This window comes from Jaculus jaculus, chromosome 10, assembly GCF_020740685.1.
Source record: "Jaculus jaculus isolate mJacJac1 chromosome 10, mJacJac1.mat.Y.cur, whole genome shotgun sequence".
Classification (NCBI taxonomy): domain Eukaryota; kingdom Metazoa; phylum Chordata; class Mammalia; order Rodentia; family Dipodidae; genus Jaculus; species Jaculus jaculus.
The window spans coordinates 104,619,391-104,630,340 of NC_059111.1; the positions used below are offsets into that span (position 1 = coordinate 104,619,391).

Sequence of the window (10,950 nt, forward strand, 5' to 3'; positions counted from 1 at the left end):
ATATAAATATATAATCTATATAAATATACATATATAAATTGATATACAGATATCTATATATCAATTGATTTAACCCAACAGTAGTCTGATCCCAGGGTATAGCAGCTAAAATAATTCCAAAATAATAGGATTATTGCAGTTTTCCTCTTGTAAATATTATAAACCAGTCACCAAAGTAGGCCAATATTTAGTCCCATGTCTAACCCTTTATTTCACAGTCTGGTCTTTAATAACCAGTTCATCTCTGTATGTTTCATTTCCCATCACTCAGCTTTCCATGTAGTATCTCTAACCCTCTTTAAAATGCCACCACCTTTCCTGATGATCTCATTCTAATCACCTGCACCTGTTCCATTTGTTTTGCCCATTAGAAATGTTCCACTTCCGGAGAACTCCCTCCCGTCTGTCAGAACCATCACAGTTCCCTCCTCTGGCCTTGGCTCCACCTACATCCCCTCTGGGTGAGACGCACCTCCTGCCACCCACACAGCGCTTGACAATGACCATCTGTTTCCAGGCAGCCACCAGCCTTTCCCTGGCTCCCAGCAGCCCAGGGTCCCGCTCTCGTCCCTGTCGGAACTGCTTACCTTCACTTTCTGTTGCTCCTTGGTGCTTCCTCTTGACCTCAGCATCTTGATGTCCTTTTGCCTTGTCTCCACAAACTCCGTATCTTCCCTCTACCTTTGATCCACACGGCCCTGCGCTTGTATCTACTCACCCTTACCTAGGGCTCACTTACATTCTCACCCGTTCTTCCCATCTCTTTTCATGACCTTTCCTCCTACACCCTAGCCAAGCCAAGGCTTCTGGTTTCATCTCTCTCTTGTGTGTGCATCCCTGTGCAGATTACTTTTCCTTTGTCTGCCTGTTATTTCTTTTCTAAAAAAAAATTAAATTTTTTTTAATCTTGTTTTTTTGAGGTAGGGTCTCACTGTAGCCCAGGCTGACATGGAATTCACTATGTAATCCTAGGCTGGCCTAAAACTCACAGTGATACTCCTACTTCTGCCTCCAAAGTTCTGGGAATGAAAGGTATAAGCAACCATGCCCCTGCCAGAATCCCTTTCTTAAATTATACATAAATATATATGCAACAGACAGAGACAGAAGGACACACACACACACACAGAATGGGCGCACCAGGGCCTCCAGCCACTGCAAACGAACTCCAGATGCATGCGCCCCTTGTGTATCTGGCTTACGTGGATTCTGGGGAATTGAGCCTCAAACCAGGGTCCTCAGGCTTCACAAGCAAGCACTTAACCACTACGCTATCTCTCCAGTCCCTACCTATTCTTTCTATTCCATCTCTCAATCTTTTGTGCCACCTTCTTGTGTAAGGAGAGCACTGGCATTTAGAACTACTTTCTGGGTTTTCTTTTTTTCACCTTTACGTGTGAAAATGACCCAATCAAGCACCTCATGTTTTCACTTCCATTTCCCCAAAGAGCTTCCGCACACAAGCCTGCATCAGGGAGATGTTGGGCTTGTTCCTAATACAGTCCACAATCTTCTCAACCCCTCACACAGGTCCTGCTCTCCTCCCCATTTCATCCTCGCAACCTATTCTTACCTCAGACCTAGAAGTTCCTTAGCCTCAGTCTCCAATGCTGTACTCCACTTTCCCCTTTATGTTAAAAATATTGAGGTAGGCTCTCTCTAGCCCAGACTGGCCTTGAACTCACAGTGTGGTGAATCTCCTACCTTGTCCTCTTCAGCGCAGGTGTTAAAGGTAGGTACTCACATGGCCCATGGTTTTTTTTCTTATAACTTCTTTTCTTTACAAGGTAGGGTCTCGCTCCAGCCCAGGCTGATCTGGCTATGCAGTCTCAGGCTAGTCTCGAACTCGCAGTGATCCTCCTCCCTCTGCCTCCCGAGTGCTGGGATTGAAGATGTGTGCCACCATACCCGACCCTTTTTTTTAAAAAACATTTCTCTGCACTCCAACTGTCATTTCTGGATGTCTGGTAATCCCAACCTCTTTATCATACAAATTGGTTGTTCACCAAAGAATCCTGTTGCAGTCAGGTTAGCATTGCTGGTAGAAATCACCCAACCAAGGGCAGCTTATGGGAAAAAGAGGTTTACTTTGTTTTACAGGCTCGAAGGAGAAGCTCCACAATGGCAGTGGAAAATGATGGCATGAGCAGAGGGTGGACATCACCCCTGGCCAACATAAGGTGGACAATAGCAACAGGAGGATGTGCCAGACACTGGCAAGGGGACACTGGCTATAACAACCATAAGCCCGCCCCCAACAACACACTGCCTCCAGGCGGCGTTAATTCCCAAATCTCCATCAGCTGGGAACCGAGCATTCAGCACACCTAAGTTTATGGGGGACACCTGAATCAAACCTCCATACTTCCTTTCTCTTTTGCTCTTACACTAAAACAGGATCCCATGCATAGAGACAGTAAGGGCCGGTTAATGTGTCCTTCCTTTGGGAATTTGTAGTGTCTCACTGCGGCAGGAGGGAAGGAAGCTGTTTCGGGTCAGCATGGGTTTTCACACGCGGGCATATCCTTGTGGTTTGACCACTGTTCCCTCAGGTTTCCGACCCACAGTTCAGACCTTGGGGGAGTCGTTATTCTTTCATTAGCATGTCTCCCTCCCACCTAACTCCATCACCTAAACTCTAGATTGGCTCCCAACCACAAAGGGTAAACTTACGTACACAAAGCTGCTAAAATCGCACCCATGGGTGGGTGACTGGAGTAGGAGCTGAAGCTCACCTCAGGAATTCTCTCCCAGCGCCTAACAAATGTGTCTTTTGACTCCTGCACAGCTGGGTGCCAGAGGCCAGAGACAGGAAAAACCTGGCCTCTTCACCCTAACCCAACTTGAATGGGGCTTTCAGGAAGTGGGCGGGGGGGGGGGGGTTGCTGCCCAGGTAAGAAATGTCTACTTGCTGTCCTGTTTTAGGACCCCTCACTCTTTCTTCCTGTCTTCCCCACCACAACATAACTTTGAGGGAAGTAAGTCTTAATTCACAAGGCCAGGGACTGGATCTCCAGCATTTCCCAGGCTTTTCTTATGATGCTAACCCTAGAAGGCTGTAATTCCAGAGAGAGGCTAGACCCGGGGTTCCATTCTGGGTTTAGGAATAGATTGTAGTTTTATTGTGGGACTTGAGACCACCTTAAGGTGCCCATTTCCTCCTTGAGTGGAGAAATGGGCTCAGGGGCAATGGTGGGTTCCGAGTGTCATGCTCAGCTGGCATTTGGCAGCAGACGCGACGCTCCCCATTCACAGAGCAGCAGCCGACGGACAGTAAGCTGGTTTATTGCACACAGTAGACACTAGCTCAGGGTTGAGCAAGGAAAGGTGACCACACAGACAGACAAGACATCCAGAGGTGACACGGCTGGCTCTCCTCTCCGCAGAGCTACCGCAAGAAGCTGGCCGGGGAGGGGTCCTCGCTCTTCCTTCTGCACACCGCATCCACACGCAAGCCCGCCCCCCACGTCAGGGAGACGCTGGGCTCCCTCCCAAGTCCAGCGCGCAGGCCTCCCAACCCTGCGCTCAGGACCTGTTCGCGAGTGTCCCCATCCTGCTCCGCCAAGGACTCACTCTTCACTCTCCGGCCCCCAACGAGGGGGCTTGGCTGTGCTCAGCTTTTCCTCCAGCGTCCTCTGAAGCCGGCAGCTCGAGGGCAGAGGCGGTCTTCTCTCCTTGCACTTCGCTCAGGGCCGGGCCCATTCCCGATCTGGCTCCTTCAGGCAGCCAGTTGAGGCCTGGTGTGGGCTGTTTGCTCATAGGCTGAGCAAATGGGGCTGAAAGCAGGTCAGGAAAGAAGCCATCACCCGCCAAGGGGTACCCCAGGGACTGTGGGCAGAATGGACCAGGGAAAGGGATTTCTGGAAAACAGGGGTCACTCCAGGAGACTGGACCTGTGGGGCCAAGAGCACAGGAATTACTGGATGGGACTAAGGACATTAAACACCACTGAAGGTGACCGGGGCTGCGTTTGCGTCCCCCTCCCACAGAACCGCAGCTCAGGACCCCAGGGTGAGCTTGGGTGGAAGGAACACTGGCACCAGGTTCCCCCTCTGAAGCAGCCAGGCTCCCAAACAGGGACACGGTAGGCCATGGGCCAGGCCAAGTGCTATCACATATAGGCACCAAGGAGAAGAGGAACTATCAGGGTCTATCTTTCATCCTCTCCTGTGAGAATTTTGCCTTTATATGATGGATGCTTTGGGCATTTCAGGAGTTCAAGTAGCCCAGAGCAGAACAGTAATGTTAGTGGTGACTTGCTCTTTCTTCTCGAACACTCATTCATATTGTTCCCAATACTCACTGCATCTCTCAGTGGCGTGGAACTATCGTTCCTATGCTGGGATTCATGAAACAGACTCAAGAGAGCTGTAGACAGCTGAGTTGGCCAAAAATCAGGAGCAAGTAAGATGGACTAACACATTCTCCGGGCCTGCCTCAGTTTACCTTCCGGAGAAGGAGCCTTTCTGTCCCTTCTCACCTTCCTTAATCATGAAGAAGACCTTGTCTGCCAGTCCCTACTTACCCATACTACCAGAGGGTGGCTGCAGCAACATCTGGCCTGATGAGGAGCCTGGGCAGTAGCCTTGTGAAGGGCCACCACTGGGATCAAAAGGAAATGAGAGGAGAGAATCTTCGGGTGGAGGGAATGTCAGTGAGCTGGACATGGGGAAGGGGAAGGGGGGCAGATAAGGAAACTGGGGCTGAGGGGGCTGAAAAAGTTGCGTCTGTGGGGCCTGAGAGAACTGGAACGATCCCATGTGGCTGCTTGGTTGGTAATCCTGAAGTTCCAGGTCTTCTGAATATGAGCAAGGGGGTGGCGGAGTGATGCTATAAGGGATAAAAGAGGACTCGGTGGGGTGCGGAGACAGCCGCTTCATTCCTAGGGCATGACAGAGAGCATCCCATCTCTGTGGCGACACCACCTTGCAAACCCATTGCTGCCTTCCTTCTACCTCTCCCCGACCCTACTCCTTCCCTTTGTCTCCGCTCTACTGCTAGGAGACCCTGGATCAAGGCAACTCACAGTCCGCTTAGCTTTTTACTCTCCATCACGCGGCCACTCCTTGCTACACCCAGTCAGCGCCTTCTTCCCCACCGTCTGTCTGTCTTTTCTTCCTTCCCTACTCTTCCCAGGGCGACTCGGGTTACCTCCTACCTTAAGATTCCATACCTGGTTTTCCAGGACCCACGGGGACCATCCTTGTGATTACTGTCATTGCCAGCAACACCCTTCGGCAAAGGCATCCCTTGGGAAGTGTGTGCAGGACCCAGGGGAAGAGGAAGGTTGGTCCTCCGGATGGGCGGAGGGCTGAAGAGTGGCGGGGACATTACTATTCTCTGACCAGCATCGCTGTGTTGGGTGGGGGCCAGAGTCTCGTCAGAAGTCAGTATCATCGGGGGCTCTAGAGAAAGAAAGAAGACAAAGAGGGGCCCTGAGGGTAAGATGTAGATATGGCACACAGTGCAATCTCTGGGACCACTCGAGAGGCCTCTCTGGCACAACACCCTGGAGCATTGTGGCCGACTGCCATCTCTTATCAGGCAAGGATCCTCCGGTGTTGACTGTTTTTCTTATCTTGCATGTTTCCCAAGCAAGCTCTCTGCTGGTGAGAACTCACCTGGAAGGGAATCCAGAGGGGGCTCTGGAGGAATGGTGGCAAGTTCTGAATCAATGGGCAGAGGAGATGGAAGCTCAGATGTGGAGCTGGTGGCAGAGAAAAAAAAAAAATTGTAGGTGTAGTGGCCTCAAGATGTAGCCGTGAGCCTTGGCGCAAGGAAGACCTCCTGTAAGACATCAGCAACCGCCAACGCCGGCCCAGCCTACATCCCTCTGAATCCCAACCAGCCACCCAGGGTTGATGCTCTTCCTTCTTAGCCCCAGGACGTGAGCACAGACTGTCCTCCTGCCCTGGGTGGATGGCCCGGGACGCAGAGCCAAGAGTCACCTGCACTGACTACTTGCAGCACCAGCGACTGCGGGAGCATCCTTGCTTTCCTTCCGGTTCATTTTCTCCACTTTTCTCCACTTTGCCCGGCGGTTCTGGAACCAAACCTGTAGGAGAACAGCACTTGACCGTGAGAAAGTACAGAGACAAAGGCTTGGGTCCTGACTGCCACTTGAGCTACGTGACCTTGCAGAACCCTTTCCCACTGTTTTTGGATGCTTCTCCATTAGCTCGTTTCTATGAAAAGGCCTCTGTGGTGTCCTCATCTTCCTTCATCATCTCACCTGCTAAGGCTAACCTTTGTAGCAGTTGGGACAGCACTGAATCAGCCTAACCTCAGGCTTTAAGTTTTAAATTTATCTTTATTTACTTATTTGAGAGGGGGGGGGGAAGAGAGAGGAGGAGAGAGAGCGTGAGAATGGGTGTGTCAGGAACTCCAGCCATGCCAAACTCCAGATGCATGTGCCATCTCTCCAGCCCCCCTTCCCACTTCAGCCTCTATGCCATCACAAGCTGAACTCATGCCCTGACACTGGAGAGGTCTAAAACGCAGCTTCCCAAGCACCCTGCAGACTGTTGAACCTGCCCACGTTACCATGATGCGCTGTGGGGTGACCCCCACCATCTGTGCGATCTCTCGGCGCTTGTCACTGTCCGGATAATGGTCTTCCTGGAATATCCGCTCTAGTTCCTCCAGCTGGTCTGGAGGAAGGAGAGATTTACAGGGGGAGGTCACATAACAGTGACAGGAGAGGAGAAAGAAAGATGTCCGCAGGTGTCCCTGGTTGATGGGTCCACTAACCTCAACACAAACACCTTGCAGCTAAGCTCCCTCCTAGACCAATCCTCCAGTCTCCCAGACAGAGAGTACAGGGGCACTCCTGACCTCCTGCCCATCCCACTGTCTGACCTCACTTCCTGATAAGACCGCCCGGCCTTCCTCCCGCAGGACAGAGGTAGTAGTGCTGGCATCAACCAAGAGTGACACTCAGGACACAGTGACAAACCACACCCATGGTCTCTCTGGTGGCTAAATATTTTTGGTTTGTTTGTTTTTTGAGGTAGGGTCTCACTCTAGCTCAGGTTGACCTGCAATTCACTCAGTAGTCTGAGGGTGGCCTCGAACTCCTAGCCATCCTCCTACCTCTGCTTCCCCAGTGCTGGGATGAAAGGCGGGCGCCACCACGCCCGGCCAGGGCTAAATATTTTGAACCGATCTCATGGTCTCCTCTCACCTTTGGGACTTACCTGAGCGGTACAGGGTTCGAGTCTTTTTCCGAATTTGACGGGTCACTTCCGGGAACTCTTTTTTTGAGTCTGTGTCTTGGCTATTATGGGCCAACGAACTGAGGAGGCTGGCCAGGTGACTAGGGTCTGGGCCTGACCCAGAAGGCACAGGTTTATGTGTGGCACCGGCTGAGTTAGTGGCACTGGGAAAGGAAGTTACAGCCACTCCAGTGGTACTGGGCCTTCTCTGCTTACCCGCGGGGCCTGAAGGAATGGGCGTCTTCACGGCCTTTCTCTCTGGGAAGGAAGAGCCTTCCCTTTGGGGCTGGGCACTACATGTGGCTGGAGTTGGAGCTCTATGGAGAGCCCTGGAGTTGAGGGGCTGGGGCGCTGTGTGGGTGTCAGCCCCTGTTGGTTTGCCAGAGGCCTCTGGCAGTGGCTGCTCTCCAGAGCGGGCAGCTGGGAGTGAGGAGTCCTTGCCCAGGGCGTCCTGGGCGAGTGGAGGTGAGTCGTGGTGTGGTCCCTCATCCTTTAGGGGCTCGCGTCCAGCATCAAGGCCTGTGGGGAGCAGGAGCCACCGGCCTCAGTAACAGGTAGGAGGATAGAGCGTGGGCTCTAGTCCAGGCTGGCCTGGAATTCATTATGTCTCAGGCTGGCTCAGTCTGAGCGCTGGGATTAAGGTGTGCACCACCATGTCCCGCAAAAATGCCTCTTCTAGCCCGGCATGATGACGCACGCCTTGAACCCCAGCACTTGGGGGGCAGAGGTAGGAGGATCTCCCTGAGTTTGAGGCTACCCTGAGACTCCATAGTGAATTCCAGGTCAGCCTGAGCTAGAGTGCGACCCTACCACGAGGAAGAAAGAAAGAAAGAAAGAAAGAAAGAAAGAAAGAAAGAAAGAAAGAAAGAAAGAAAGAAAGAAAGAAAGAAAGAAAGAAAGAAAGAAAGAAAGAAAGAGAAAGAAAGAGAGAAAGAAAGAAAGAAAGAAAAGCCTCTTCTACACTTCAGTGCATCTGCTGTTGGAGCCTTAGCCTTTTATTTTATTTTCTTCTTTCTCCTGCTTTCCAAATGCGGCCAGAATGCCAGGCTTACCTTTCTAAGTGGACAGTGTGAAGGATCAAGGGAGATAATCCAAGTGCAATAAATAAATAAATAAATAGATAAATAAAAGCAGGAATTCTGAGGGTCTTGGCTCACTGTGTCAGCGTAGTCACAACTTGCCACACATTCACTTTTATCTCCCAGACACCAGTGGTGAGTGTGGAGGGACAGGCATCTCTTCCTGTGTTTCTAAGGGACAACTGCCGGTTGGGGGGGGGCTCTGGGGGGGACAGCCTGATTGGGATTCTGGTTCTCCTTAGACTGGACCTCGACCCAGCAGGGAACCCAGGCCCCAGTGTCTGCAGAGGCGCGGAGACAGGCTCACGGGGTACCCAATAGAACCCAAAGGGGATCACAGGAAGGAGGGTCCTCACTCCCCAGTACCCGTTCTTTGTTTTTTGTGAGGTAGGGTCTCACTAGCTCAGGCTGACCTGGAATTCACTATGGAGTCTCAGGGTGGCCTGGAACTCACGGTGATCCTCTTACCACTGCCTCTGTGTGTGCCACCATGCCTGGCTATCAGTGCCCTTCTTTTTTTAGAAAAAAGAAATTTTTTTTTTGTTTATTTATTTGAGAGAGAGAGAAAGAGAGGCAGAATGGGCGCACCAGGGCCTCCAGCAGCTACAAAGAGACAACTCCAGACACAAGCGCCACTTTGTGCATCTGGCTTACGTGGGACCTGGGGAAATCAAACCTCTTTTGGCTTTGCAAGCAAGTATTTTAACTGCTAAGCTCTCTCTCCGGGCCCTACCTTCCCTTCTTGATGTGTGCCTGTCCACCCTTCCTTCTATCCAGGACAACCATTTATTATTATTATGTTTCTTTGGCAGGTGAGGAAAGAGCCCTCTCCTCACAGCCTTCGAGCTTGCCTGCCTTCCTCTTAGCTGACCCCCAACAGTACCAACTCGGCAGTCGTCCTCTCCCCGTGGGCCCAGTACTGGGCACCCCCCTTTCCCTCTCTGTGAGGAAGGCATGTCCCCAGGAGAACAGGCTGAATCTCCAACCGAGATCACAGCATGGGCGCCCTGCGCTGCTCTCAACCACTCTCCAGAGGTCCCTTTTTTTTCCCCCCAGAATCCCAAACACCCCTTTTCCAGCAGGCTCACAGAACCCGCGCCCTGGAGGAGTTCTGCTCTAGCCTTTCGCCCGAGCCCAGCTTCCTCAATGCATGGTGCCCTTTCCTAAGAGAGGCCTTCCGAACTCTGGGCGCAGCTAGAGGCTTTGGTGCTGGGTCCCGTAGTTCCCTGGGAGGCACCGCAGAGCTGGCTTGCGCTAAGCTGGCCCAGGGAGGGTGGGGGGACAGGTGTGGGCGGCCAAGGTGGACAGATGGGGGGCGAGGGACAAATCAGCTTTTCAGAGTTTTAGGGGATCTCGTAGCATAGCCATAAATCTGCTACAGAGTAGGCGTCCAACAAACGCGTAGCTTATCTGACTAATTTGCCCTGGTGAGAACCGAGACGGGAGGGTGTCTGGGCTCCAGGTCCTGCGGCCTTTCCTGCCATGCTTGGGGGGGGGGGGAATCCCTAAAGAAAAGGATGTGGCGAGACGCCCCCTCCCCGCTCTAACACTACAGCCCATCTGCCCAGCCGCTCCCCTGGGGGTCCCCTAAGGCCGGCCAGGAGTCTCAGCAAGCGCTCCCCAAGCTCGAGCCCGGCCCGGGCCACTCACCCCGCGCGGTCCCGCAGGCCTCCTCGGCGGGCTCCATGGCCAGGCCCGGCCCGCGCGCTGCGCCCTGCCGCGGCCTAATGAAGCCTCGCGCGCGGCCCGGGGCCCAGGTGCGAGGCGCGCTCGCCGGGGAGCCTGGCGCCCCCGCCCCGCCCCCAGGGCGCGGCCCCGCGCACCTGCAGGACGCCCGCAGCCCCCTCCCCACCTCGCCCCGCCGCGCCGCCCACCTGCCCCGCACGAGGGGCGCCAGGTGCGGGGCTCCTCCGACTGCAGAAGCGCTGCGGTGGCCTTGGAGGATGAGGTTGGCCCCCTGGACTCAACCCAGCGCCCTAGCGCAAACTATGGAAAGAGGCGTCTAGAACCACTTACAGGGAGAGGGGTTCCCGGGTACGGGACTGTCCTGTCTTCTGTCTGCCCACTGGGCTCTCTCCAGGGATCTAAGAGAATATATATGTCTTAAGTTTTATTTGTTTGTGAAAGGGGAGGGGAAGAGAATGGGCCCAACAGGGCCTCCAGCCACAGCAAACAAACTCCAGAGGCATGCGCCACCTTGTGCAGCTGGCTTACGAGGGTCCCGGGGAATCAAACCTGGGTCCTTTGGCTTTGCAGGCAAGCGACTTAACTGCTAAACTGTATCTCCAGCCGTCTTCAAGGATGTTTGAGGCCCAGTCTGACAGTGATACAGTCCTTAGCCTTAGTGGGCACAGCCAGCTCCACTCAGCTGGCAAGAACACCAGACCTGGGCGAGGGGCTCACGGCTCCGAGTAGGCACAGTTGTGCAACACAGAGAATGCTCCCAGGCCTGAGCAAAGACAGGAGGCTCTAGCTGGCCTAGCTATGGTCATGGGAGTAACGAACATTTGATATCACACTTTTCTTCTCCAAGGAAGTTAGGAAGGACTCCCGTCGGGAAGACCTACAAATGTGAAATCGTCAGTATTTCTAGATCACAGAATGTTTCTTGCTTCACAACTATCAAAATGGTAACATTTTTATTACAAGCCTCTTCC

At 53.0% G+C, this 10,950-nt stretch overlaps 1 protein-coding gene across 1 annotated transcript; it reads right to left on the reverse strand.

Moving 5' to 3' along the window:
• Positions 1-3,576: 3,576 nt before the first annotated feature.
• Positions 3,577-9,980, reverse strand: Nobox (NOBOX oogenesis homeobox). The gene is made up of 9 exons (XM_045160085.1): positions 9,944-9,980; positions 7,413-7,733; positions 7,197-7,322; positions 6,544-6,650; positions 5,949-6,055; positions 5,622-5,707; positions 5,174-5,405; positions 4,526-4,830; positions 3,577-3,893 (listed from the first exon to the last, which is right to left on the reverse strand). The coding sequence occupies exons 1-9, from the start codon at positions 9,978-9,980 to the stop codon at positions 3,577-3,579; spliced, it is 1,638 nt and encodes a 545-aa protein (XP_045016020.1).
• Between the last annotated feature and the right edge of the window lie 970 nt (positions 9,981-10,950).

Excerpts from the sequence above, each read along its gene's own strand:
- Nobox (XM_045160085.1), bottom strand. The coding sequence starts at position 9,980 with ATGGAGCCCGCCGAGGAGGCCTGCGGGACCGCGCGGG. Across the intron at positions 7,323-7,412 it reads GGGTAAGCAGAGAAGGCCCA|ACCCTAGTCACCTGGCCAGC; the intron begins GTACCACTGGAG and ends GGTCAGGCCCAG. Across the intron at positions 4,831-5,173 it reads CGTGGGTCCTGGAAAACCAG|CATCACTCCGCCACCCCCTT; the intron begins GTATGGAATCTT and ends TATCCCTTATAG.